Source organism: Miscanthus floridulus, chromosome 7, assembly GCF_019320115.1.
Source record: "Miscanthus floridulus cultivar M001 chromosome 7, ASM1932011v1, whole genome shotgun sequence".
Classification (NCBI taxonomy): domain Eukaryota; kingdom Viridiplantae; phylum Streptophyta; class Magnoliopsida; order Poales; family Poaceae; genus Miscanthus; species Miscanthus floridulus.
Window position 1 is genome coordinate 51,561,615 of NC_089586.1, and position 24,228 is coordinate 51,585,842.

General features: G+C 43.9%; 1 protein-coding gene and 1 pseudogene across 4 annotated transcripts; one reads left to right on the forward strand and one right to left on the reverse strand.

Annotated features, from left to right (window-relative positions):
* Nucleotides 1-334: 334 nt before the first annotated feature.
* On the forward strand, nt 335-5,162 carry LOC136466982 (galactoside 2-alpha-L-fucosyltransferase-like; annotated as a pseudogene).
* Nucleotides 5,163-5,310: 148 nt separating this feature from the next.
* Nucleotides 5,311-10,612, reverse strand: LOC136466986 (cytochrome c-type biogenesis CcmH-like mitochondrial protein). 4 transcript variants are annotated; one of them, XM_066465537.1, is made up of 5 exons: nt 10,303-10,612; nt 10,157-10,216; nt 6,925-7,116; nt 5,851-5,982; nt 5,311-5,681 (listed from the first exon to the last, which is right to left on the reverse strand). In XM_066465537.1, the coding sequence occupies exons 3-5, from the start codon at nt 7,057-7,059 to the stop codon at nt 5,496-5,498; spliced, it is 453 nt and encodes a 150-aa protein (XP_066321634.1). In that variant the 5' UTR covers nt 7,060-7,116; nt 10,157-10,216; nt 10,303-10,612; the 3' UTR covers nt 5,311-5,495. The 4 variants fall into 4 exon arrangements, with proteins under 4 accessions (XP_066321634.1, XP_066321637.1, XP_066321635.1 ...); XM_066465540.1 differs by lacking the exons at nt 10,157-10,216; nt 10,303-10,612 and adding an exon at nt 8,963-9,155; XM_066465538.1 differs by lacking the exons at nt 10,157-10,216; nt 10,303-10,612 and adding an exon at nt 8,185-8,950.
* Between the last annotated feature and the right edge of the window lie 13,616 nt (nt 10,613-24,228).

Genomic DNA, 24,228 nt, shown 5'->3' on the forward strand with positions numbered 1-24,228 from the left:
ATAAATTACATAATCCGTCAATACTACACGAGACGAATTTATTAAGCCTAATTAATCTGCCATTAGCACATATTTACTGTAGCACTACATTGTCAAGTCATGGACTAATTAGGCTTAAAAGATTCGTCTTGCAAATTAGTCGTAAGCAATGCAATTAGTTTCGTAATATATTTAATAGTCTATGCATATGTCAAATATCCGATGGAACAATGACCTATAGTTCATGACCCTGGTTAAACTACCCGTCTTTTTTTCTACGCGCGTACGCGCATGTGTGTCGTATCGCCGGCCGTATATATCCCCTCTTCTTCGCCGCAAGTGGCATTGTGGCAACCGCCAAAGTCGTCAGTCGTGACCTGATCCGGCCGGGTATATTCTTCTAACTCCAGCTATAGCTATGTAGGCTAGGCTGCAGGACTCTGCTACCTACTACAAAGCTCTACCTATATCTCTATCTTCATGGTGTTATATTGCAGAGACTGAGAGCCAAGCAGAGCGATCGAAGCGGCCGGGCAAGCATGGAGAAGCAGGCCGGAAGCGTTGGTGGCAAGGCCCGCGTGGCTGAGGCCGTCACGAGGAGGTGGTGGCCGTTGAGAAGCCGCGCGACGATGAGGAGGACCCTGCCGGCCGTCTGCGTTGTGGCGGCCGTGACCGCCGCTGCCGTCGTGCTCACCACCGGCGGCTGGGGCTCCTCGCCGAACGAGATGCCGACCTCCTCGTTCTTCGACGGTACGCTACACTACAAACAACATAATGCGCTCCGTCGTCGTTGCAAAACCCGCTAGATCGAGGCCAGACGCTACACTACAAACAACATAGCCTGCATGTCTCGCTAAAATCGCTACCTCGCAATTACCGAAACACGACTGAACACACACGCATGCAATTATGCGATAAATGCTTGTTCCAAAAAATAATAATCTTATGATAATAAACTTAGCTACCTTTATTTATTTACCCTTCCGTATCGATCGTTTGATCATTTCTATTTATATAAAAAAAATTAAAATAAAGCATGTGGCTGTGGTAACAATGCAAGGTGTAGTAGGCGACAATTACCCTAGACCAGTGGCGGATGCACGATGCGGGATAAGGATGGGCTAAAACAATGGAGATGTTGATTTGTATGAAGATTTAATGGTGAAATCAAGCTTTTGCTACAATGATTATGCTTGAAATCAAGCCATTAGGGGGGCTGGAGCCCCCCCCCCCCCTAGCCCCCCCTTTGGATCCGCCGCTGCCCTAGACGACACTAGAGTAGCTGCTGGGTCGATCAATACGTACCGGTCCGTCGAGCGGTGCCATACGTACTTGGTAAGCTCGCCCAGGCCACACATGCACGGCCAGCTGCCGTCTCCGCCACCCAGCACGTCAACGGCAGAGATGACCCCCACAGGACGCGCGTATACGACGTTCAAGGATATATGATGCGGTCGTCCATGAAGGCATGATGAACCCACAAATAAACTTAATTAGTTTTACGAATGAAATAGTTAACTCATACATTTCAATATACTTAATTAATTTATTGATTGATATATATACATATACACATTTATGAAATAGTTATTTATTCGTGATTTTATAGACACTCGTACGTGTACGTATTCAACGCCTATGAGCACATTATATTTCTATGAACACCTCCGAAAGGAGAAAGACGGACTAAAAAATTATCGTTAAATCCTAGAAAAAATGTAGATGGAAGAAGGCAACATTATTTGGGTAGACAGGTTCCATCGCAATGAATCAAACCTGCTGAGGTACACTCAATTCACGTTATTTGTTTGTAATTAATATGACTATTGAGGTACAATTTATAATTATAGAGGTAATATGGCTATAGTAATGTACTTTGCTGTTGTTCATATGTACATAGTACAGTATACTTATATTTTATAAGCACTTCGATCTTCGACTATATAATGTAGACGTACTTGAACTCTTTTTGGATGGTTAGTTGTGTGATGATGTGATATGATGGCACCCAAAATTAGATGTGAGACGGTCACACCAGGTGAGGCAATGTAATGATACATATCAAAGACAAAACAGATGCTGACAATGACGGCACTTACTAAAAAAGATGGAAGAGCTAGGGAGAGAGATCATCATACTGCAGGGCAGGTCATTTGGTGTCGGAGTTCAGTATTGACTATTTATTAGTTGTCTTAACGTTGACAAAAGCTGATGAATGCATTTCAATTCATTGCGAAAATGTCGGGGTAAAGCTAATGACCACATTTCAAAACAGTCATCAGTCCATAACTGTTTAGGTAGAGAATATGGCGCTGTCTCAAGCTTTATTTGCTACCTTAGGGCTTCTCCAATGGAAAATTTATACGCAAATTTAGAAACTACTTTGTATTATATTTTATATTATGGCATATAGATATGGAACTCCCATGAACCAAAATTTAGATTGTTTTAGTTTTATTCTTCTCTAACTTTAATTAAATTTACAAAAAAAAATATTAACATTCATAATAGCAAATAAATACACTATCAAGAAATATTTTGCAATAGATTTCACCAAACCAATTTTTTGTTATAGATGTTGATGCATTTCTCTAATAACTTGGTCACAGTTAACGATGTAAACTTTAAAAAAACTAAATTTTGGAATGGAGCAGTAGATTCAGTGGATGTTATCATCAATAATGATTAGAGTACATACTGTGAATTGATGCTGAGATGTTTCTAATTTTATCCTGTTTTTCTTGCACGTCTCGGGAGGGTTGACACGCCACTTATTATTAATAGTAAAATTAGTAATGGTAATTCTGTGCTTTGTAGCCACATGAACGTATTATGAATGAGGGGGTGTTTGGTTCCATAGACTAAATTTTAGTCCCTGTCACATCGGATATTTTGACACTAATTTGAAGTATTAAATATAGACTAATTACAAAACTAACTAGACTAATTTGCGAGATGAATCTATTAAGCCTAATTAGTCCATGATATGACAACGTGGTGCTACAGTAACCATGTGCTAATGATGGATTAATTAGGCTTAATAAATTCATCTCGTAAATTAGTCTCCGTCTGTGTAATTAGTTTTATAATTAATTCATATTTAGTCCTCCTAATTAGCATCTGAACGTCCGATGTGAGAGGGACTAAACTTTAGTCTATGTAACAAACACCTCCTGAATTGCCTTGCTCTGAACATGTTTTGGTTCGCAAAATTTATCTGAGATACTTCACTCCCCATGAGAATACAAAAAAATTCCTTGATCGGAACATGATGGCCAAATTTAGGCAGTAGCAAATAATCACCTGATTACCTGAATAGTGAGTAACTTTTTTTGAGGAATTGAATAATGTGAGTATTGCATACTTCTAATAAGTTTTGTGTACATGTGATGAATCAGGCTCGGACCCTCCGTTGAACATCACCGACGAGCATTTTCTCGACGGCCTTCTTACCGCTAATTTCAGCTACATGTCGTGCCGGAGTCGCTACGAGTTCGCCGTCTACCACCACAAGCATTCGTCGCACAAGCCGTCCCCCTATCTCATCGCCAAGCTCCGGAAGCAAGAAGCGCTCCAAAAGCGATGCGGCCCTGGAACGGCCGCGCACAAGAAGGCGGTCCGGCGGCTCGACTCTGGCGAGGGCGTCGTCGACGATGAAGATGGCTGCCGCTACCTCGTCTACATCAGCTACCGCGGCCTCGGCAACCGAATGCTCGCCATTGCGTCGGCCTTCCTCTATGCGGTGCTCACCGAGCGAGTCCTCCTAGTCGACGGTGGCAAGGACGCTGACGCGCTCTTCTGCGAGCCCTTTCCGGGGACGACGTGGCAGCTGCCGCGACCCGGCGGCTGGTTCTCCAACTCCCCGCTGAGGAGACTCCAGGGCTACGAGGGCGGCTCAAAGGAGAGCCTCGGCAACATGTTGCAGAGCGGCGGCATCACCGTGTCCACCGACGGGAACGTGTCGTGGTCAACGCCGCGGCCGCCGCCGTACCTGTACCTCCACCTCTCCGGCGCCTACGGGTTCCACGACAAGCTCTTCTTCTGCGGCGCGCACCAGCGGCTCCTCGGCGAGGTGCCGTGGCTATTCATGTGGACGGATAACTACATCGTGCCGGGGCTCTTCCTCACGCCGGCGTTCAGCGGCGAGCTCGAGGCCATGTTCCCGGAGAAGGAGGCCGTGTTCTACCACCTGGGACGGTACCTCTTCCACCCGACAAACCGCGTGTGGCACGCCATAAAGAGCTACTACCACGCCAACCTTGCCGGCGTCGGCCAGCGCGTCGGCGTGCAGATCAGGGTGTTCCAGAAGAAGCAGCCGCCACGGTCCGCGCTGGACCAGCTCCTGTCGTGCCTCCGCGACGAGAAGCTCCTCCCGGAGACGACGGATGCAGCGGGCGGCAACAGCACGTCCTCGCGCGCCGTCCTGGTGACGTCGCTGAGCTCGTGGTACTACGACCGGATCAAGGACGAGTACGGCGGCCGGATCGCCAGCGGCGTGCACCAGCCGAGCCACGAGGGGGCGGCAGCGGTGGCGCGACGCGGCACACGACATGAGGGCGCTGAGCGAGATGTATCTGCTCAGCATGTGCGACGTGCTCGTCACCAGCGGCTACTCCACGTTCGGGTACGTCGCGCAGGGGCTCGCCGGGCTGCGCCCCTGGGTCATGCCCAGGGCGCCAATGTGGGCTGCCGACTGGAGGGAGGGGCTGGACCCGGGGGACCCGCCATGCCGGCGGGCAGTCTCCGTCGAGCCGTGCTTCCATGCACCGTCGCCCTACGACTGCGCAGCAGCGAGGGACGTGGACCTGGACAAGGTATCGCCATACATCAGCCGCTGCGTCGATGTCAAATACGGCATAAAGCTTGTCAATGAAAGCAACGGCCAGTGGTGACATTTGTCTAACAGAAATGGCCACATGGCAGATATCTGACATGTTATTTGCCTCAATAACACATGATGATGAAACAAGAAACCAATGTAGATAGGGGAACACTGTAGGTGCATACATTATAATAACAAAAACAATATTTCAGGTGCCAGACATGTAATTTTATCATTGTTTGGCTATAGAAAAAAATTATGAATTGCCTCCTGTAAGTAGTCCTTTTGGTTATGCAAGATTGTTGCCTAAACATTCAGGCACCTGAGATATAGAAACTCTCGAATAAAAAAATGTAGAAGTGAAAAAGTGATAAGGCTGGTGTTTTGACTTGTGGAATAAGTGATGATCATGTCAAACTCATCATCAGGCATCAGATCCTGCTCAAAGCCGCAGCAAGGGCAGACAACACCAGGCAGTTCTCATCCCCCCCACCCCCAAAAAAAATCTGTTAGAAATGCATGCCTTCAATAATTCAGCAAATCCTGCTAGTTCCATGGAGTACAGAGTAACGTTTGGTTAAACTTAAATTCAGGATCAAAGCATCACATATGCAATATGCATCCAAACTGTGGGCCAAAATGTGCATCCTGGCCATTTGTGTGCCGCTACCAGGTCAAGCACATGAATTCCACATCATTTGCCTGGCCACCACCATTTCCTTGGAGGCGGTGGAGGTGTAAGGATGTCTAGCATGGTCTCCTTCTCCCTTGGAGTCAGTGGTACCCCTCGGACCAGGTTCAGAGCCATAATGTGAACATTTGTCCTTTGCCTGTGCTTTTGGTAAGCCCAGATGCCAGCTGCTATACCACCCACAATGACCTGCACATGATGGACTCAATCAGCAGAATGAATGCATCTTCTCAGATTCAGATTAGCAGATTTCAGGGGATTTGATGAGTCACTAGCTCTTGAGTAGTAGCAGATGCCATACAGTTATGTCAGACAAATGGAAACATGTACAGAATGATAGATTCTTATTAGGCCTTACAGGTGAAAGCCATATCCCAGCAGTCTGAAGATCAAATTTAGGGGCATATAGCACTGTCTCCCCATACTCATCCTCTAGTTTCTTGTAGATCTCTTTATCACTCTTTCCTGCTTTTATTTCATCACGAATGAGCTGCAAAATGTAATATTGTTACTGTCTGATAGAAATATCGCAGTAAAAGTGATGATGTCAAATTAGCATTACTACTGAATGTCCCTTTTCCTGGTTGCCGTACATTTAAATACATATATACAAATATACCAGAGGAAGAAAAAGAAGCACATATAACATCTGGTAAAACTAGCACAGGAACTTTCAAGTTTGAACCTAGTTGCCAAAAACTTTAGTTGCAAAAAGAATCTCAAAATCTAAGCACTAGTGTTTTACAAAACAGGAGTCGACAAGCGCTTCAAATATCAGGAATCCAAAATTCTTTGAGACATTGCTTGTTATAGATTTGGTACCATTGTCTAAAATGCGATGAGATGCTTGTCGTGTTCTTCAGTATTCTAGAAATTTTCTGATTTAAGGGCACTTCTGAAAGCCAGTAAATTTATAAGGAATGTTTTAAAAAAATGACTACGCCAAAACATATTACATTTGACAAAACCAAGAATTCAATAGCTACAACATTCCAATGTCGAACAAGTCACCATCTGTTGATGCACTGAAATCTCAGAAGCAAACATACGACAGTATCAGGCCTGATAAATTAATCTACAGAATGACTAAAAGTAGTGCAGTTAATAACAGTTCTTTGTCCACCAAGAAGAAAGGTTAACTCAGTTATTCAAGGTAAAGGAATGGATAATTTTGGAAACAAAAGATGTATAAGCAACACAGCTGCATTGAGCTTATACTGAATAGCGTGAAAACTAAGAAATTTCGATATCCAAGATGTAATTCTTACTTTGCTTCAGAGCAATGGTTGAAAAGTTGCAACAAAACACAGGAAGGAACACATAACAGTATCAGCAAATCTGACTAATCCAGCAAGAGAATGACAAAAAATAACCCTGTTACTATGAAGTATGAGTCTTGCAAACAAGTCACTCGAGTTTAAAAAGTTAGCACCTTCCTAAGCAGAATAGCAACATCAGCTTGTGAATCTTCAATAGATTGGCTACCACACTCAGTGCACCGAACATTGTGGCTTATATTTCTTGCACGATTTTCAATGATCTGCCTCTGTTTGACGTCATCTGCCATAGCAAAATTCAATGTACTTGATCTGTATTACAGCGGCCAGTTAACAAGGGATAGAACCTGAAAGAAAAGAAATTAAGCAAACAGGTGAAGTAATAACTAATAACTTGTGACGTGGCTCTATGACATGACAAGAGTTGCACAGAAACAAATTGCATCATCTCTTGTTCAAAAAGAACAGTCAACAAAACCGGCAATCAGGAATACCAAATAACGCATCCTAACCACCTATCCTATAAATGACTAACACAGTTCAACAGATTACAGCTGACCCAAGCAAGTGCTGACACAAGAGAAGATATGATCATCAATTTGATGAGGAAGCACTGCAAATATGCAGTTGTCCGCCAGAAAATAAACTCAACAAAAGAGCATATGCACGCATGCTTCTCACTTCATTAACACTGGTTATCCTCCAAATCTTTCCCTTCATATCCAACCACAAGATGCTGCAATTTTCATTAATAAATTGTAAGCTTTAAATTGCAGGTATCAGTACTAAAGGTAAAGGTTTGGACCTTTTTATTCGAATTCAAAATTGTGTAGACTATGAACAGGGAGTTTGCACTGCGAACCAAAAACTTAGAACCGGGTGTGTGAATTATAATAAGCAGAAACTTCACCTTGCGGCTCTGGCGAGGGGAGGGTTTTATACTGAGAATGAAAGGCATATGAGGAGCGGAGAAGAGGCGGCGCTCAGGTAGCTAGGGAGGACTATGAACGCGGACACAGGGTGTAGTTGGAGACGATGAGGCAGCGGACGAGCTGCCGCGAGAGAGGAGCGCACGAGGCCACAGGAGGGGGCTGGATGGAATGCGGGAGGCACAAGGGGCACTGGAGCTCAGCGAGCGGCGAGACGCCACCGCTGCCGCCGTCTCCTTAGCGTTACTGCGCCTGCACGAAGTGGGGCCGCCACCGCTCGTCGTGAACAATGAAAAAAACACCATTCATCACAAATCAGACATGTATAAATCCCAAATCAAGCAATGGTTTCAAATTCCAAACTTTTTCATCTACTAGTGATTACCAACAGGCATGTAATCCTACACTGAAAGACATCCCCAACTGAACAATCGATCGAACCCTCGGTTGAAAGCTGCTCACATTTTGGCAGGGAAATCAACTCACCTTGCACATGTGGACCGCTCGCTCCCCTCTCCGGATGCGCCACTACGCAGGCACGCTCGAGCACACTAGGAAGTGTCACCTTCCACTGGCCGCCCGGGCGGCCACCCGTCCGACGAGCCGCTGCTCCCCTTCACATGCTGCGGCCGAGGTTTGGTCTGCCGTCTGCGACTGCGGGTGCGGCGTGGATTGGAGGACTGCGGTGAGGACATTGGCCGGCCGAATTCGGCTTGGGCCTCACTCAGCCTGCAACGGTCCAACGTCAACGAAGAAGGCCCAACTAAGCTACTGCGTGGAGGTCGGCCCAGTTTTTGATCTTTTATAAGTCTATTTTCTAAATTTTAACCATCGACTATCACTTGGGTTCAATTTAAGCCATCAAACTCGGGTCATTCAAATTTGTTAAAAAAAAATCGGGTCACTCAAATATAAAAACTAAACAACTTTGGCCCTTTACCTTTCAAAAAAAAAAACTTTAGCCCTCGAGCGGCTGCAGATGTTGTTTTGCCTTTATATCTGTTCGAAACTAGCTGATGACCCTTTTGCTTGTATGCTCCTCAATTTTGCCTATACTAGCATATGTTGCTACGGCTACGGCCAAAATAACTGAGCAGCAGAGACTCTTTGTAAAGTATGAATTTTATAGATATCGAACAAGAATTTCACACGGTTCATTTTTATAGAAAAAACACAGAAAACAATAACAGTTCTAATGTTCCAAAGGGCCCTCAATCTTCAAGGTAACCAATATTAGTAAAAATATATAGCAAGAGAGCCATACCATTTGCCTTAAACAGTATTCATGCTCATTGTAAATATTCCAGAGTACACAAACGAATTCTTGGACATCAATGGTCTAAACATAATAGAACATAAGTATAGATAACTGTAAAAAAGTGTTATCAGCAATGTTCACTCATTGTGATTCGTAATACTCTAAACTTATTTTTGTAGCATTTGGAAAGCGCAAAGGTTCTCACAATATGAGTTTTTTATTCATTTGGAACCTGTAAAAGGAGAAAAATAATCGTAAGAATTGAGAAAATTTAGAATATTCACACTACACTTTTAGGCAAGTTGAAGGCAACTGGAACGCTTGAAAACATGATCATTGCTACATATAGGAAAGTTTTCTTTTTCTTTTTTAAATACATGTAGATGACTTTATATTGCAATAATGTTATCCTATACTCTGAAGTATAGGCGATTCTGATATATTCGATACTGAACAGCAATGATGTTATTAATTCAAGGAAAATAGCTGAACTGCACTTCCTGTAACCAAAGGAATCATGTACCAATGTCCTTTCCCATTTGGCATCATAGATTTCTTCAATTTTCAATCACAAAAAAGCCACTAGTGATTCAAGAATAAAATTAATCCCCTATCCAATCATTAATCTCAAAGTCTATTTTTGTCCATGTCATCACTTTTAAGTAGTTTGACAACTTGAAGACTTTGTAAGGAAGTGACAAGGTCAACCCTAGGAAATATATTGAGCACACCACTCAAATAATAAACACCCCTTCCTAATCATATTTCTATATAAATCCTCCTTGAGGTACCAGTGCCAGCTCCAGCGCGTACAAGCTCATCTCCAGCGGCGCATCTGGTGGCGAACGAAGGACATGATTATAGATTTCTATATAAATCGTGTCCTTCATTCGCCACCAGACGCGCCGCTGGAGAAGATCCGTCTCGGCCACATCCCCGCACGTGCATATGCCACTCATCAGCAAGGCTAGCCATCCCCATCTCCTTAGCTTGCTTGCACAAATCTCTCTCTATGTCTAGAGCTCCTCGCTGCATATCTACCACCGATCCATCCGCTACTGATCTATGCCAATCTATATATGCAGCTCATGCATCTAACCTACATGCCATCACAAATCAAACCCCATGCAGGAAGCCAGAGTTATGCCGTTACTGGATCCATAGAAAAAAAAAACGGGAGAGGATCCACGTCTGACTCACCAGGCTTGAAGAAGATGGAGAGGCGAAAAGTCGATAACCTTGAGCGGCGAGTTCCAAGACCTAAGAAACGGTGAAGATGCGGTTCAAACATCAAGCCCTAACGGATCGAGGAACAGGGAAGGAGATGTGTTTGGAGGCGAGCTCACCTGCGGAGGCGGAGTTCTGGTGTCGTTGTCCGAGGCGATGGCGACACGGGAGAGGATCTATGGCAGCGTGGGCACACAGGTAGGTCGAGGGCGACGCACGAGCAGGTCGAGGGCGGCGCACGGACAGGTCGAGGGCAGCTGCATGGGAACCTTGCGATATGGATCCAGGCCGCGTAGGTGAAGCTCTGCGGTGGTGGAGGCGGCGGCGGTGCGGAGAAGCTACGCCATGGCGGCGGCACGATGGAGTCGAGTCAGGGAGGGAGCGGCGTCGGGAGGGGGATTCTGAGCGTTTCGGGTGGGCTGGGGTCCGAATCGGTAGCTGGCCACCATTTCATCGGTCGGAAATGGGCTAAAATGGTGAATTCTATTCTAGGGTCACCCAAACGGGCCAGTATCCGGAATGTAATTCAATTCAGTCCAATTCAGGTGAACCAAACATATGGTCATCGCCGTCACCCTACCAGAACTGTGATATGGGTCATGAATATCGTCAGATAATTAAATCACCATCATTTTTCGTATTAATCATTGGCATACTTCTCGTTGATTCTGAAGTTAGTTAATCCAATTATGAGTTTACGCAAACAGGGCCTAATGGCTCGTGTTTCGCGTGGGCATCGTTTGATTCTGATCGATCTCTGAGTTGGCCGACACTGATCTGATGGATGATGATGACCCATATGCATGCGAGTCCGCGACGGTGGACCAGAAACCATAATAATGTCTAGCAATATTATTTCCGAGCAACACATTATGAATTACGACGCCAATCACTGATTAATGTGAAAGTTTTCTTATACGCATGCATGGATCATGCAACTCCGAACTTTTAACTTAAAAAAACAAAATGGGGCCGGTCTTAATCGAGTTAGGAAATCGACGAGTCACTCATTTTAGGGAGATGGTCGTCATCTCTTTCTGTATTCCAGCTGGTAGGTGAGCAGATATACTGTATTTCATGTAGTCAAAGAACTCAAAAGTATTTGGTCCGTGGAATTAGCTCATTTTAGATGGGAAAAAGTCAACTTACCCCCTCAACTGTATATTGGCGGTAGTCTACTAAACTCCTTCACCTATGAAACTAGTTATTCTACCTCTTAAACTATTAAACCGTCTAAATAACCCCATGAAATGGTTTTAAAGGTGGTTTCGCTGCCATGACATATTAAAAAATCTATATAACCTCCTGACATATCAGTTTGACTGCATAGCCCTTTAACTATAAGATATGATATTGTAGCCCTTAAAGTATCTAATAATGTTCAAATAACCTCTTGGATGGTCCGTTTCGACACCATATCCCCCCACACTAGCCTAAGTACCTATGTTTGCATGCACGCCAATTTGTTGCCTCCGCTTCCCGACCTCCATACTCTTTTTAGGCTAACCCATCACCCTACGAGTGACAAGCGACATCTTGTCTCTTGCTCAACTTCCCAACACTCGTCGATGGCATTGAGCTCAAACACCATGTCTGCACCCTCGTCATCCGGCTGTCCTTCCCAATTTTTTAGTAGCCAAGAGGAGAAAAGCGAGAGGAGTCAAGGTCTCAAGGATGTGGGAGGGGCCGTATGATAAGGAGGATAGGCGCAGTGCATAATTATGCCTTCTAGGAGTGTTGTGAGGTGGAGTAGGAGACAGTGTGGTGCTCATTGGGCGGTGGCACAAACCTAGAAAGAGTAGAGAGAGGGAGGCAGCTAATGGGCTTGCGTGCAACATTGGTGCTTAGGCAAGTGTGGTAAGAACGGTGTTCACATGACCCTACAAATATCATCGATCCAGGGGGGGTCATTTGAATATTATTAGATGGTTTAAGAGTGTTACAATATCAGATTCTATAGTTGAGGGTGTTATATGGTCAACTTTGATATGTTAGGAGGTTATATAGACTTAATATGTCACATGAGTGAAACCACTTTCAAAATCGCATTAGGGGATCACTTAGACGGTTTTCAATAGTTTAAGAGGTAGAATATATGTGTAAGGAAAATGGACCCTAGGCCCATTTACTTTGGATTTTGGTGTTTGATGACCAACACAATCAAGTTGGACTAATGAATTTGCAAGTGATTAGTTTGTAGTTCAATAGGGTGCAAGACGTGACTTAGACGAAGACGACATGATGATCCGATGATCAACACCGTAAGCAAGACCCTAGGAGCACAAGACAAGACCTAAGATATCAAGCAAAGTCCAAGCACGAAGATAGGAACCAAGCCGTATGCAAGATCATGAAGAAACGAGCTCACAGAGATGACCGGACGCTGGCGAAAAGTGACCGGACGCTCCGATCAAGAGGCTTGGCAACAAGAGGCATCAACAGCAGCGACCAGACACTGAGTACTGAAATCAACCGGATGCACTGATAGTACTGTTCATCATCACTGGCAACATATTCAGTACTGACCGGACGCTGGTGGCAAATCGACCGGACATAGAACTGCAGCGTCCGACCAAGTACAAAAAGGTTCCAGAGCGGTGAAATTACGACCGGACGCGTCCGGTGGCATATGTCCAAACGCTGGCAGCGTCCGATCAGTTGATCACGGCTCTAACGGTTGGGATGACCGGACACGTCCGGTCAGGACGTGATCAGCGTCCGATCAGTAGCAGAAAAGCGGGATTTTGTCCCCAACGGCTACTTTCTCAGTGGGGCTTTTAAATACACCCCAACCGGCCAAATGAAGTGTGTGGAGCTGAGGAAACATACCAAGGGTGTTGATACACCATTTTAGTGATCTCCACTTGTAAAGTCCTTAGTGTTTTCATTAGGTGATTAGCGTAGGTGCTTTGTGAAGTGCTTAAGTTGATTAGACCACTGCTTATGTGCTTGCTCTAGGTTTAGGCCTAGTGTTTAGTGAGGTTTGCATACCTCTTACCACTCGGTGCTTACGTGCACCATTGTTGTACATCAGAGGGGCTTGTAGTCTTGCGAGATCACACCAACCACGTTTGTGGTGTGGCCGCCACCGTATACCGGAGGGAACAAGGCCCGTGGCGCTTTGGCCAGAAGCTTGATAGTGAAGACAGCGGAGAGCATCCGGGAGAGGCTTGTCGAAAGGCATGTTGGAGACCCACTTGTGCATGGGGAAGGCCCGAGGCTATCTATGGAATTACCCAACTGGGAGCTTGACCCTTGCGAGGGGCTCCAACGAGGACTAGGGGAAAGCTTGCATGCTTCTCGATACCTCGGTAAAAATACTAGAGTCGTCGATGAGAGTTTGCATATCTCTACCTTGCTCTTTAGCTTCTGCATTTACATTGATTGTATTACTCCTTTTGCGGTAGAGATAGCAACACACTAGCAAGACCGTAGTTGCACATTTAGATAGTTTATGTACTGCATAGGTTTTGATAGGGTTAGAAAAAGAGGCCATAGTTTGGAGTTAGAATTTTAAGTTGCCTAATTCACCCCCCCCCCCTCTTAGGCATCACGGTCCCCTACAAATGGTATCAGAGGCGGTTGGCTCAATTTGGACCTTTGGCTTAACCTTGTTGAGCCGACGCTATTTAGAGGGTTTGGGATAGATACCTCTAGGCCTCCGTAGTTTGACGACACTAACTTCCCCTATTATAAAGTTAGAATGGCTTGCTACCTTGAGGCAGTTGATTTGGGAGTTTGGAAAGTCACTCGTGACGGGATGAAACCCATTAAGAATTCCGATAAACCCACAAAGAGTGAAGAAAAGGAAATACATTTCAATGCTAGAGCTAAGAATTGCTTGTTTGAATCTTTTAGCATGGATGTGTTTAACCAAGTGTTCGCTTTAAATACGGCACATGAAATTTGGTTAAAACTCCATGAGCTCCATGACGGCACATCTAATGTCCATGAGCAAAAATATTATCTAGCTAAACAAAATTATGATTCCTTTACAATGAATGATGATGAGCTTGTTCGTGATATGTATTCTCGGTTGAATCTAATTATCAATGAGCTCCATTCAATTGGACTAACAAAGTTAGATGATGCGGACATCATGAGGAACATCATCTCCGTGCTACCACAAAAGAAATATGCAAGCATCATCACCATCCTTCACAACATGGAGGACTTGAGCACCATGACCCCGGCCATAGTCATTAGCAAGATAGTGGCATTTGAAATATCACGCAAGATGGGTCAAGGAGAAGCCTCTTCATCAAGCAAAGGCAAAGCTCTTGCATGTAGCAAGGAAAAGAAGATGAAGGGCAAGAAAGTTGAGACAAGCTCAAGTTCAAGCTCCTCAAGTGAAGATGAAGAAGAAGATGAGGATGATGATGATGATGATGAAAATTCAAGTGATGATGATCAATCTTCCTCCTCCACCTCCGACCTTGATGAAGAATCAATTAAACTTATCAACAAGGTGGAGAAGATGATCCAAAGGCTCAATGTCAAGGGTGTGCCCATCCAAATTCAAGATATCATCTTCACTAATCAAAGAAATGAGCAAAGAAAGAGAGGATGCTATGGATGCGGCGAGTTAGGGCACTTTGTAGAAGTTTGTCCAAATAAGCCCACACCCAAGACAAAGAAGAAGACATGCAAGAACCAAGCCCTCACATCAATAAGGACATGGGATGATTCTTCAAGTGAAGAAGAAGATCATCACAAGAGGCGAGGGCGTAAGCACTCATCATCAAGCTCTTCGCATGTGTGCCTTATGGCACGAGGTAACGAAAGCTCATCCTCTAGTGAGAGTGATAGTGATGATGAAATGGCTTCTTATGATGAAATTGAGCAACAAAATCTTAATTATGCTAAAGTTTGCACTAGTCAACAAAAGAAGCTCGAAAAAATAAAAGAAAAAGCTAGATAGTTCACAAGAAGCATATAAAACTTTGCTTGAACAATATGGGATATTTGCTAATCTCAATATTGAACTATCTACTAAAATTGAGCAACTTGAGGCTAGTGCAACAACAAATACATGCACAATGAATGATGAGCAACTTGTAAAGAAAAATAAAAAATTAAAAGAAAAGTTAGCTAGCTCACAAGATGCTTATAAAAGTTTACTTGCTAAAATGAAAACCATGTGCAAACATTGTGATGAGCTAACTAATAAAGTTGCTAATCTTGAAGCCATTAGTACAACCCCCACCAAGGCATATAAAAAGAAAAGTTCTATCTTTAACATGTCTAAAAAGGATGCCTCTACTTCTTATAATAATTTATGTTTAGACTCATATTTGTGCAACCAAGTTTGTGTTGAGAAAGTTGTTGTAGATACATGCACACAAGCAGGGGCGGATCCAACGGTGGGGCGGGAGGGGGGGCTCGAGCCCCCCCTACTCATACCGGAGCAGTGGAACCCCTGTGGTGCCCCCATGAATTTTTAGGCAAAGTTCTATAGTGTAGGGGGGCTGAGACTTAAGATCGAGCAGCAGTGTTGTTCAGCCCCCCTAAAATATTTTCTGGATCCGCCGCTGCACACAAGAGGTTGCAAAGGAGAATGAGCAACTCAAGCAAGAAGTAGCTCGCCTCACCAAGGACTTGACTCAAGTGAAAGGCAAGGCGAAATAAGCCCAACTTCATCAAAATAACACTGTCAAGGGAGTGAAGAAGCTTGATGAAGGACAAACCGTGGTTTGCTACGTGTGCCACAAGGAATGTCACAAGTCCTATGAGTGCAAGGTGAAGAATGGGGGATGAGCAAAGAAGAAAGAGAAAAAGCAAACAAGCAAGCTCTCCAACACCTACACCAACAAGGTGGACAAGAAGGCCTCCACACCATACTTGCTAAAGAAGAAGAAAAATGACAAAGTGGTGACCATCAAGGTAAACAAGCAAGCCAACAATGGGGTCAAACGCTTTTGGGTGCCAAAGGAAATCATTTCCAACATGAAGAGCACCAAGAAGGTTTGGATCCCGAAAGGGAAGTGAGAAGTCCAATAGACTTTGGGGAATTTAGAGACTTGGCAAAGTATGGATGCATTTCATGGGGTGCATCATGATGGACAAAATCATTGCCAAGTGGGTTAGTGAATACTATGGACCCAAATTCCCCTTCCCATGTTAGGTAACTAGATTCAATTTGCTTTAAGTGGCACTAGTTTTAATCTCCTACAAGTGGCATCTTTAAGCATCTAGTTATATTTCATGCCTAGGTTTGTATTTGCTTGCTTATATCTTTTGTCATGCATATACTAGGTATATCTTATGGTAGGCTTGCTCGGTGGCATTCTTAGCCCTTAGAGCAAATCTACATGGTTTAAAATTGTTTAGGAGCACAGCACATAGCTTGTCTTACAATTGTTCATCTAATATGTGTCAAAGTCCAAATCGTAGATAATTTCTCCCAAATATCATCTTCGAAAATGATTCTCACATTCATGTGATGTCATCTTTCAAGTGGTATTATTGATTCTAAAATCAATGTGCATGTCTTCTACAAGTATGCCACACTTGTGTGCACAAATTTATGGGGGGTTACTCTACAAGTTGGATGCTTTGAGACTAACACATTTTCAAGCTTATCATGTGTGTAGTAGTCTCATTGCAAGGAAAATGGAGTCTCCAGAGTTAAGCATTATACTTCAAATATCCACCACCTATTGCAAGTGGTAGAAATCGAATTGGTTTCCACATGTGGTATTTCTAAACCAATATCATCATGTTGATTTTATTTTGATATTTATATGATTTATCCATGCATTATATAGATTAAATTCCCTTGAGCAATAATTTGCCAATTATGCATATGCTTTGACTTCTACCAAATGTATGCATATATTTAGGGGGAGCTTAATCTATATAATGTAAGAGTCAAATTTTGTGACCTATTCCACTCTACACAAAGAATCACAAAGTTTGACCCTCCCTTGTGCTACTAATGTCTTCCTTTTCGGTGTTTGATTCTAAATGGGGAGAATTTCGAGGACCAAAAGCAAGCATTAATTTATAGGACCAAAAGCTAGATCATAATGATTTACAAGTGGTAATGGTCCGAGAAAGGGAGGATAGTGGATTATGGATTAGTCTATGTAATGGGAAGAATTTGTAGGAAGCAAGGCTTAAATCTATAATACCACATGGGGACATTAGCAAGAGCAAGATAAGTTTTTATGTGGTATTCTTTAGTCTTACAAGTAGTATCTTTTAACATCATATAACCTTGCCCCTTTCATTGCATCCTAGCAAATAAGTACTTTTCAAATTTCAAAATTCTATTATTTGCTTGCTTTGGTCGTGTTGTCATCAATCACCAAAAAGGGGGAGATTGTAAGGAAAATGGACCCTAGGCCTATTTACTTTGGATTTTGTTGTTTGATGACCAACACAACCAAGTTGGACTAATGAATTTGCAAGTGATTGGTTTGTAGTTCAATAGGGTGCAAGACATGACTTGGACGAAGGCGACATGATGATCCGATGATCAACACCATAAGCAAGACCCTAAGAGCACAAGAGAAGACCCAAGATATCAAGCAAAGTCCAAGCACGAAGATAGGAACCAAGCCATATGCAAGATCATGAAGAAACGAGCTCACAGAGGTGACCGGATGCTAGCGGAAAGTGACCGGACGCTCATATCAAGAGGCTCGGCAACAGTAGACGTCAGCAGCAGCGACCGGACGCTGAGTATTGAAATCGATCGGATGCACCGATAGTACTGTTCATCATCACTGGCAACATATTCAGTACTGATTGGACACTGGCGGCAAATCGACTGGACGTAGAACTGTAGCGTTCGATCGAGTATAGAAAGGTTCTAGAGGCAAAATTGTGACCGGACGCATCCGATGGCATTTGACCGGACGCTAGCAGCGTCTGATCAGTTGATCGCGGCTCTAACGGTCAGGACGACCAGACGCTTTCGGTCAGGACGTGATCAGTGTCCGGTCAGTAGCAGAAAAGCGGGATTTCGTCCTCAACGGCTACTTTATCAGTGGGGCTTATAAATACACCCCCAACCGGCCAAATGAAGTGTGTGGAGCTGAGGAAACATACCAAGGGTGTTGATACACTATTTTAGTGATCTCCACTTGCAATGTGCTTAGTGTTTTCATTATGTGATTAGCGTATGTGCTTTGCGAAGTGCTTAAGTTGATTAGACCACCGCTTATGCGCTTGCTCTAGGTTTAGGCCTAGTGTTTAGTGAGGTTTGCATACCTCTTATCACTCGGTGCTTGCACGCACCATTGTTGTACATTGGAGGGGCTTGTAGTCTTGCGAGATCACACCAACCGCGTTTGTGGTGTGTCCGTCACTGTGTACCGGAGGGAACAAGGCCCGCGGAGCTTTGGCCGGAAGCTTGATAGTGAAGACGGCAGGGAGCATCCGGGAGAGGCTTGCCGGAAGGCACGTCGGAGACCCACTTGCATGTGGGGAAGGCCCGAGGCTATCCACAGAGTTACCCAACCAGGAGCTTGACCCTTGCGAGGGATTCCTTGCGAGGGGCTCCAATGAGGACTAGGGGGAAGCTTGCGTGCTTCTCGATACCTCGGTAAAAATACTGAAGTCGTCCACAGGAGTTTGCATATCTCTACCTTGCTTTTTAGCTTCCGCATTTACATTGATTGTATTACTCCTTTTGTGGTAGAGATAGCAACACACTAGCAAGACCATAGTTGCACATTTAGATAGTTTATCTATTGCATAGGTTTTGCTAGGGTTAGAAAAAGAGGCCATAATTAAGAAGTAGATTTTTAAGTTGTCCAATTCAACCCCCCCCCCCCTCTAAGGTGTCATGGTCCCCTACAATATGGTTTTATAGGTGAGGGGTGAAGTCGTAGACAATCAGCAATAGTTTGGGGGGGGGGGGGGTTAAATAGACTTTTTTTCCTTTTAAATGGGATGATGTATCATGAATGAATTCCTCAAGTTTAGTGGAATAATCACATTCCTCATACTAGTACTAATTATTAGTTTACGAGAAATGAGGTCGTGATAGATCAACTTATTTTATTTTATAAACCAAATAAAAAACTATAGTGTAAAATGACGACTGATGGTTTCTGCGGCTGATAAGCCATATGAAGCTGATTTGTTATGAGAGAAAAACACTGTTCTATAGCTGATAAGCCGGGCTGATAAGTTCAAGCGAACATGCATTTCACAAATAATGAAATACTCTCAAAGTGTCTTTCCCTAGCTTGCTTTCATGCATCAGGAATCTCACGTGTATGTCATGTTATACCTCTTTGGGGGTGTTTGGTTCTTTAGTCGCTCCTAAAATTTATATCACATCGAATGTTTAGATACTAATAAGGAGCATTAAATATAGATTAATTACAAAATCAATTACATAGATAGAGGCTAATTTGCGAGATGATTTTTTGAGCCTAATTAATCTATCATTAGCACATGTTTACTGTAGCACCACATTGTCAAATCATGGACTAATTAGGCTTAAAAGATTCATCTCGTAAATTAATCGCAAGTTGTGTAATTAGTTTCGTAATTAGTCTATATTTAATACTCCATACATGTGTCCAAACATTCGATGTGACATAAATTTTAGGAGCGCCTAAAGAACCAAACAGGGCATATATTCTTTTCTTAGAGCAACTCCAACAGAGTCGGTAAAAATAGATGGCTAAACTCATGATTTAGCCGACCTCTAAAATAGAAAACCTAGTAAAAAACTGCAACAGCCTTTCCATTAGGGTGAGACGAATGGCTAGTGGCACATGCAAGCTATATCTAGTATGCGAGAATTCCTTGATAGATGACTTGCTATTTTACAAAGCGAGATACAATAGCTGTTGGACTCTTTCTTTTTACCCAAAATACTCAAATATAGATTACACGACATGGATAGCTCTTCTATTGGAGTTACTCTTATGCGCAATAGATAGAATGTCATACTGAAGTGTCTTTCCATGACTTGCTTTCATGCATCGGGGTCAGGGATCACTCAATTTCCCTTTGCATGCACACTACGTCAAAAAGGGTTTTTAGGGGCGGTTGTAGACCATTTGTAGGGGTGGTTTGCCCAGCCGCCCCTATGTAAGGGTCTCTACAAATTATGTATTTGTAGGGGCGGCTCGTATTACCAGCCGCCCCTACAAATAGATTTGTAGGGGTGGCTTGTATTACCAGCCGCCCCTATAAATAGGTATTTGTAGGGGCGGTTCAATCTAGAACCACCCCTACAATACGTTTTCCCGCCAAAAAAATCAAATTTACAATTCAAAATCACGTTGTCGAACGTGCCACGACCAACGTTTCGAACTGTGTTCGCATTGCCGAATGCCCCGCGACCAACATTCTGAACCGCGTTCGTGTTGCCGAACGCCCCACGACCAGCGTTCCGAACCACGTTTGCGTTGCCGAACACCCCGCAACCGCGACTACAAGCACAAGAGTATTCTATAAACTACAATTACAAGTCCAATTCATAAGAATATATACAATCCATCATTAAATATATAAATTCCATACATATTGTTATCAATGTCCTAGAGCTACTCTTTCAGTCTCACGAAGGTGTTGGTACTGAGGATTTCTACCTAAGTCAGACTCTCGGTCATGGTAGGCGCCTCTGACGTGTACAATCTGGTCCAATATGAAGTTGCAAAGGTCACCGATGAGCTCTAAGAGTTGGTCATCCTTGTATGGGTCTCTTTTCATTCCTTTCTCTACTCTCCACTACAAGAGAACAAGTTTCGGTTTAGTATTTCATACCATTTACGAAGTTTTTATACTACGGGTGAAGAGGTTCAAACTTACCCTTAAGGAGTGTCTCCTATAGGTACCGGTGTTACTCATTATAGAACATATATAGTATCCACAATGTACACTCCTAGGCTTCTTCTTGGGGCATTGTGTGTTTTGTATATGAAAATGTTAAGTAATGCTTTTGATAGCCATGTAATGGAGTACTGAAGAAGTAAGTTACACTTACCGCACATAGTGTTTTTATAGCCAGCTTTTCCTTCCTTGCTGGATCATGCCTTCCATGATGATTAGTGACATAGAACCTAAATGCCCTGTTCGAATTATTTTAGCAAATACAACTTGTTAGTATCCAAAAGTGAACGTTACAAGTATGTATACAAACATATAAGCTAATGAGGATTGTCGATATGTATACGTCTTGAGAATCGATATGAAGTCTTTGTATGTCGCTGGGTCCTTATCTAATGAATCAAAGACCCATGCCATGCTCCTCCCGACATCGACGGCTATACAAATCTAGTGGTTGCTGCATGGATTTAATCATAGAACTAGATAAGCTCTTTTGCATCGAATAAAATATATCAAACAAAGCTTTAAGTATAGAGTTGAGCTTACTCGAAGTTGTATGGTAGCCATAGAGTAGAGTGTTGTTGGAGATTTTTGAAAGCCAGGGCAATGTATGTCGTAACCTTAAGGGACTCTTCCCTTAGTTTTGCCGTATGGATGTGCTCTTTCTCCCGAAGAGTCTTTGCAGCAGCTAGCTCTTTGGCATCAAGTGTCCACCGTTTAGGGTAATTGAAATTTGTTTGGGCTATAGCTTGAGGGTCCACATACCCAACTTTTACACTTGGCATTTGTTTGACAATGTGCACTTGCATTCTACAAATCACGGCGTGTGTTAGTTACAAAAAAATTCAAAGATTACATTCATATCATATCGAGAGGACAAGGACTTACAAGCACCACGTGCGAATTAGATTCATCTCCATTTCTCCTAGGTGAAAGCATGTTTGCATGTCATTGAAGTCAAAGACAATTTTTCCAGCTAGGCTTCCAAATGTGCCGGTGGGAAAGCATGCTTGTACGATATTTATGCTCATTGGGAGAACACGCAAGTACCAATCATGGAACCTTCTCATTCCAAGTGGTAGGCGCTGGATGTCCCGGTTTGGTAGGAAGGGCTTGCCTCTTTCATATGTTTTCGGACAATCCTTTGACCATTTGATGGCATCAACATTTGGATAATGCTTTGCAATTTGGTGGAGTTTGCTAGTGACGGCCTCCTCAGAACCCCATGATGGGACTTTTTTAACTTGGTTCTCAGGCTTGAACTAGTCATGGGAATACCACTTGGACACCGATGAGACATCTTTGATTGGAACATAAACTGGCCTTATGGTGATTGGATGCTTCTTTTGAAGTTCCCATTTAGGCATGTCCTCATCTTCTTGTGCTGCAGCTCCTTCAGGAGGCACTCGTTGTTCATGTATCGGCTGTGCTTGTTGAGAAGACTGTGGTATCTCATGATGCACTTGCTCGGTACGAGCTGGAGAAGGTTGTGGCATCTCATCAGGCACATGCTCGCTAGGAGGCAGGGAAGAATGTGGCATCTCAGGAATGTGGGGGTCACAAGACAGTGAAAATATCTCCACGACCTCAACAACTTGCTCCAAATTTGGGAGAGGGGGAGGCGGTGAAGAAGCAGTCAATATAATGTCCCATTTGTGCCAGAGGATGAACTGCCCCATAACGTCTTCGAGTAACACCAGCCCCTCAGGAGTTGCGTAGTCTATCCTCCACTGCATGAACTTGGGCTTCACTGTATGCACCTCGACCCTAGTGTAGTCTAGAGGTATCTTATTATTGTGGTGTAAGCCACCGGGAGGATGTGCCACACCCGTTGCCACCTCCATCATAGTGTTCTGCTGACCACTGAGAAACACCAAGGTGCAACTAGTTGGTTCTCGTATGCGATCGACTGGGGTTATGGCTGCAGTGGAACCTTGGCTGCTAGGAACTTTCGGAGGGCTGCCAACTAATGCCAGTTCTCCTAGTGGCGTCTCTAATATCCGTGGCTCCGTAGACAGTCCTTGCTCCTCCAGCGCCTTCGCAACTAGAGCCTTCACTTGGAGCTCAAGACTAGTCTCCCAGTCTCGGCCATGTTTCTTGTACATGTGCCTATCCTCTTTAAATCCTTGCTTCTAGGTCATCCTTTTCTCTAGCCCCCTGGTGCGGCCTATGTGCTCCTTGTTTCCCAAGCCAAGGCTAAGCTCGCCCCTCTCTCTAGAAGGATTGAATGAACCCTTTTCCTTGTCTTCAGCATATTTCAGTATCCTTGATACCGCCTCTTGGGTCTTTGGCTTATCAAACTTAAGATTACTATCAGATAATTCTGTACTCCTCGCATATATCCAGTTCCTTGAGCGTACCTTCAAATTCATCACATCGATATTCCCAGCAGTTGTAGCCTCTTCGTCCATCTTCCTAAACTATTCTTCCTTGGCATAGTAGCCACCGAGGCCTAGATGATGGTGGTGTTTGTTCCTCTTCGCTAGCTTAGTGTTACGGGCACTGAGCTCCAATGCCTTCGGTGAAGTCTTCTGAGCCACGAGCTCCTCCCATTGACTAGGAGTTATTTTGCCGAACTCATTGAAGGGAGTTAACCCCTTTTGGATATACTTTGTGTTGAGCTCCGACCTCCAACATCAGAATGACTCTCCCATCATTCTGATAGCAATTTTTTACCAATTCGTGCTTACCCTCCGGAAATCTAAAATTGACCTTCAGCTGCCTATCCCATAGTGCATTCTTTGTGTTCTCTAGTACCCCTTTCTAGTTAGGGATTGTTAGGTTCAATTTATCTCTTACTAGGGCCCCGATCGCATTACGAAATTTTCCTCTTAATTCCTTTGGCTCAAGGATCTCCCCTGCTGACCCGACCTCCGTTATCACATAGCATGCCTTATCTAGATATAGATTTCCTTTTCTATCCCCTTGTTTCCTCTTAGGCTTGGTAGTCATGGTTGTGTCTTGAGTTTGTGGAGCAGAGGCATCGTGATCCGTCTCTGTGGCTATTGCCTCTGCTCTCCTTTCCTCTACTCTGTCTTGTCCAGCGAGATGTCGCGGACGTCGACGTCGTCTTTTTCGAGTTTCAGAATGGACCTGTATATACGACAGGTCAAAGTGTTAGTAGAGGTAACACAGCCAAAGCTTTAGCAAAATTTACAAGCTAAGGCTTTTTCCCTACCTCCTCGTTCGGGTCAAAATCCTTGTCCAAATCTTCCTCCGTTGGCCTCCTTCTGGCTTCACATGGGAAA

Excerpts from the sequence above, each read along its gene's own strand:
- LOC136466986 (XM_066465537.1), bottom strand. The coding sequence starts at position 7,059 with ATGGCAGATGACGTCAAACAGAGGCAGATCATTGAAAATCGTGCAAGA. Across the intron at positions 5,983-6,924 it reads TTGCTATTCTGCTTAGGAAG|CTCATTCGTGATGAAATAAA; the intron begins GTGCTAACTTTT and ends TACATTTTGCAG. Across the intron at positions 5,682-5,850 it reads CTGGGATATGGCTTTCACCT|GTCATTGTGGGTGGTATAGC; the intron begins GTAAGGCCTAAT and ends CATCATGTGCAG.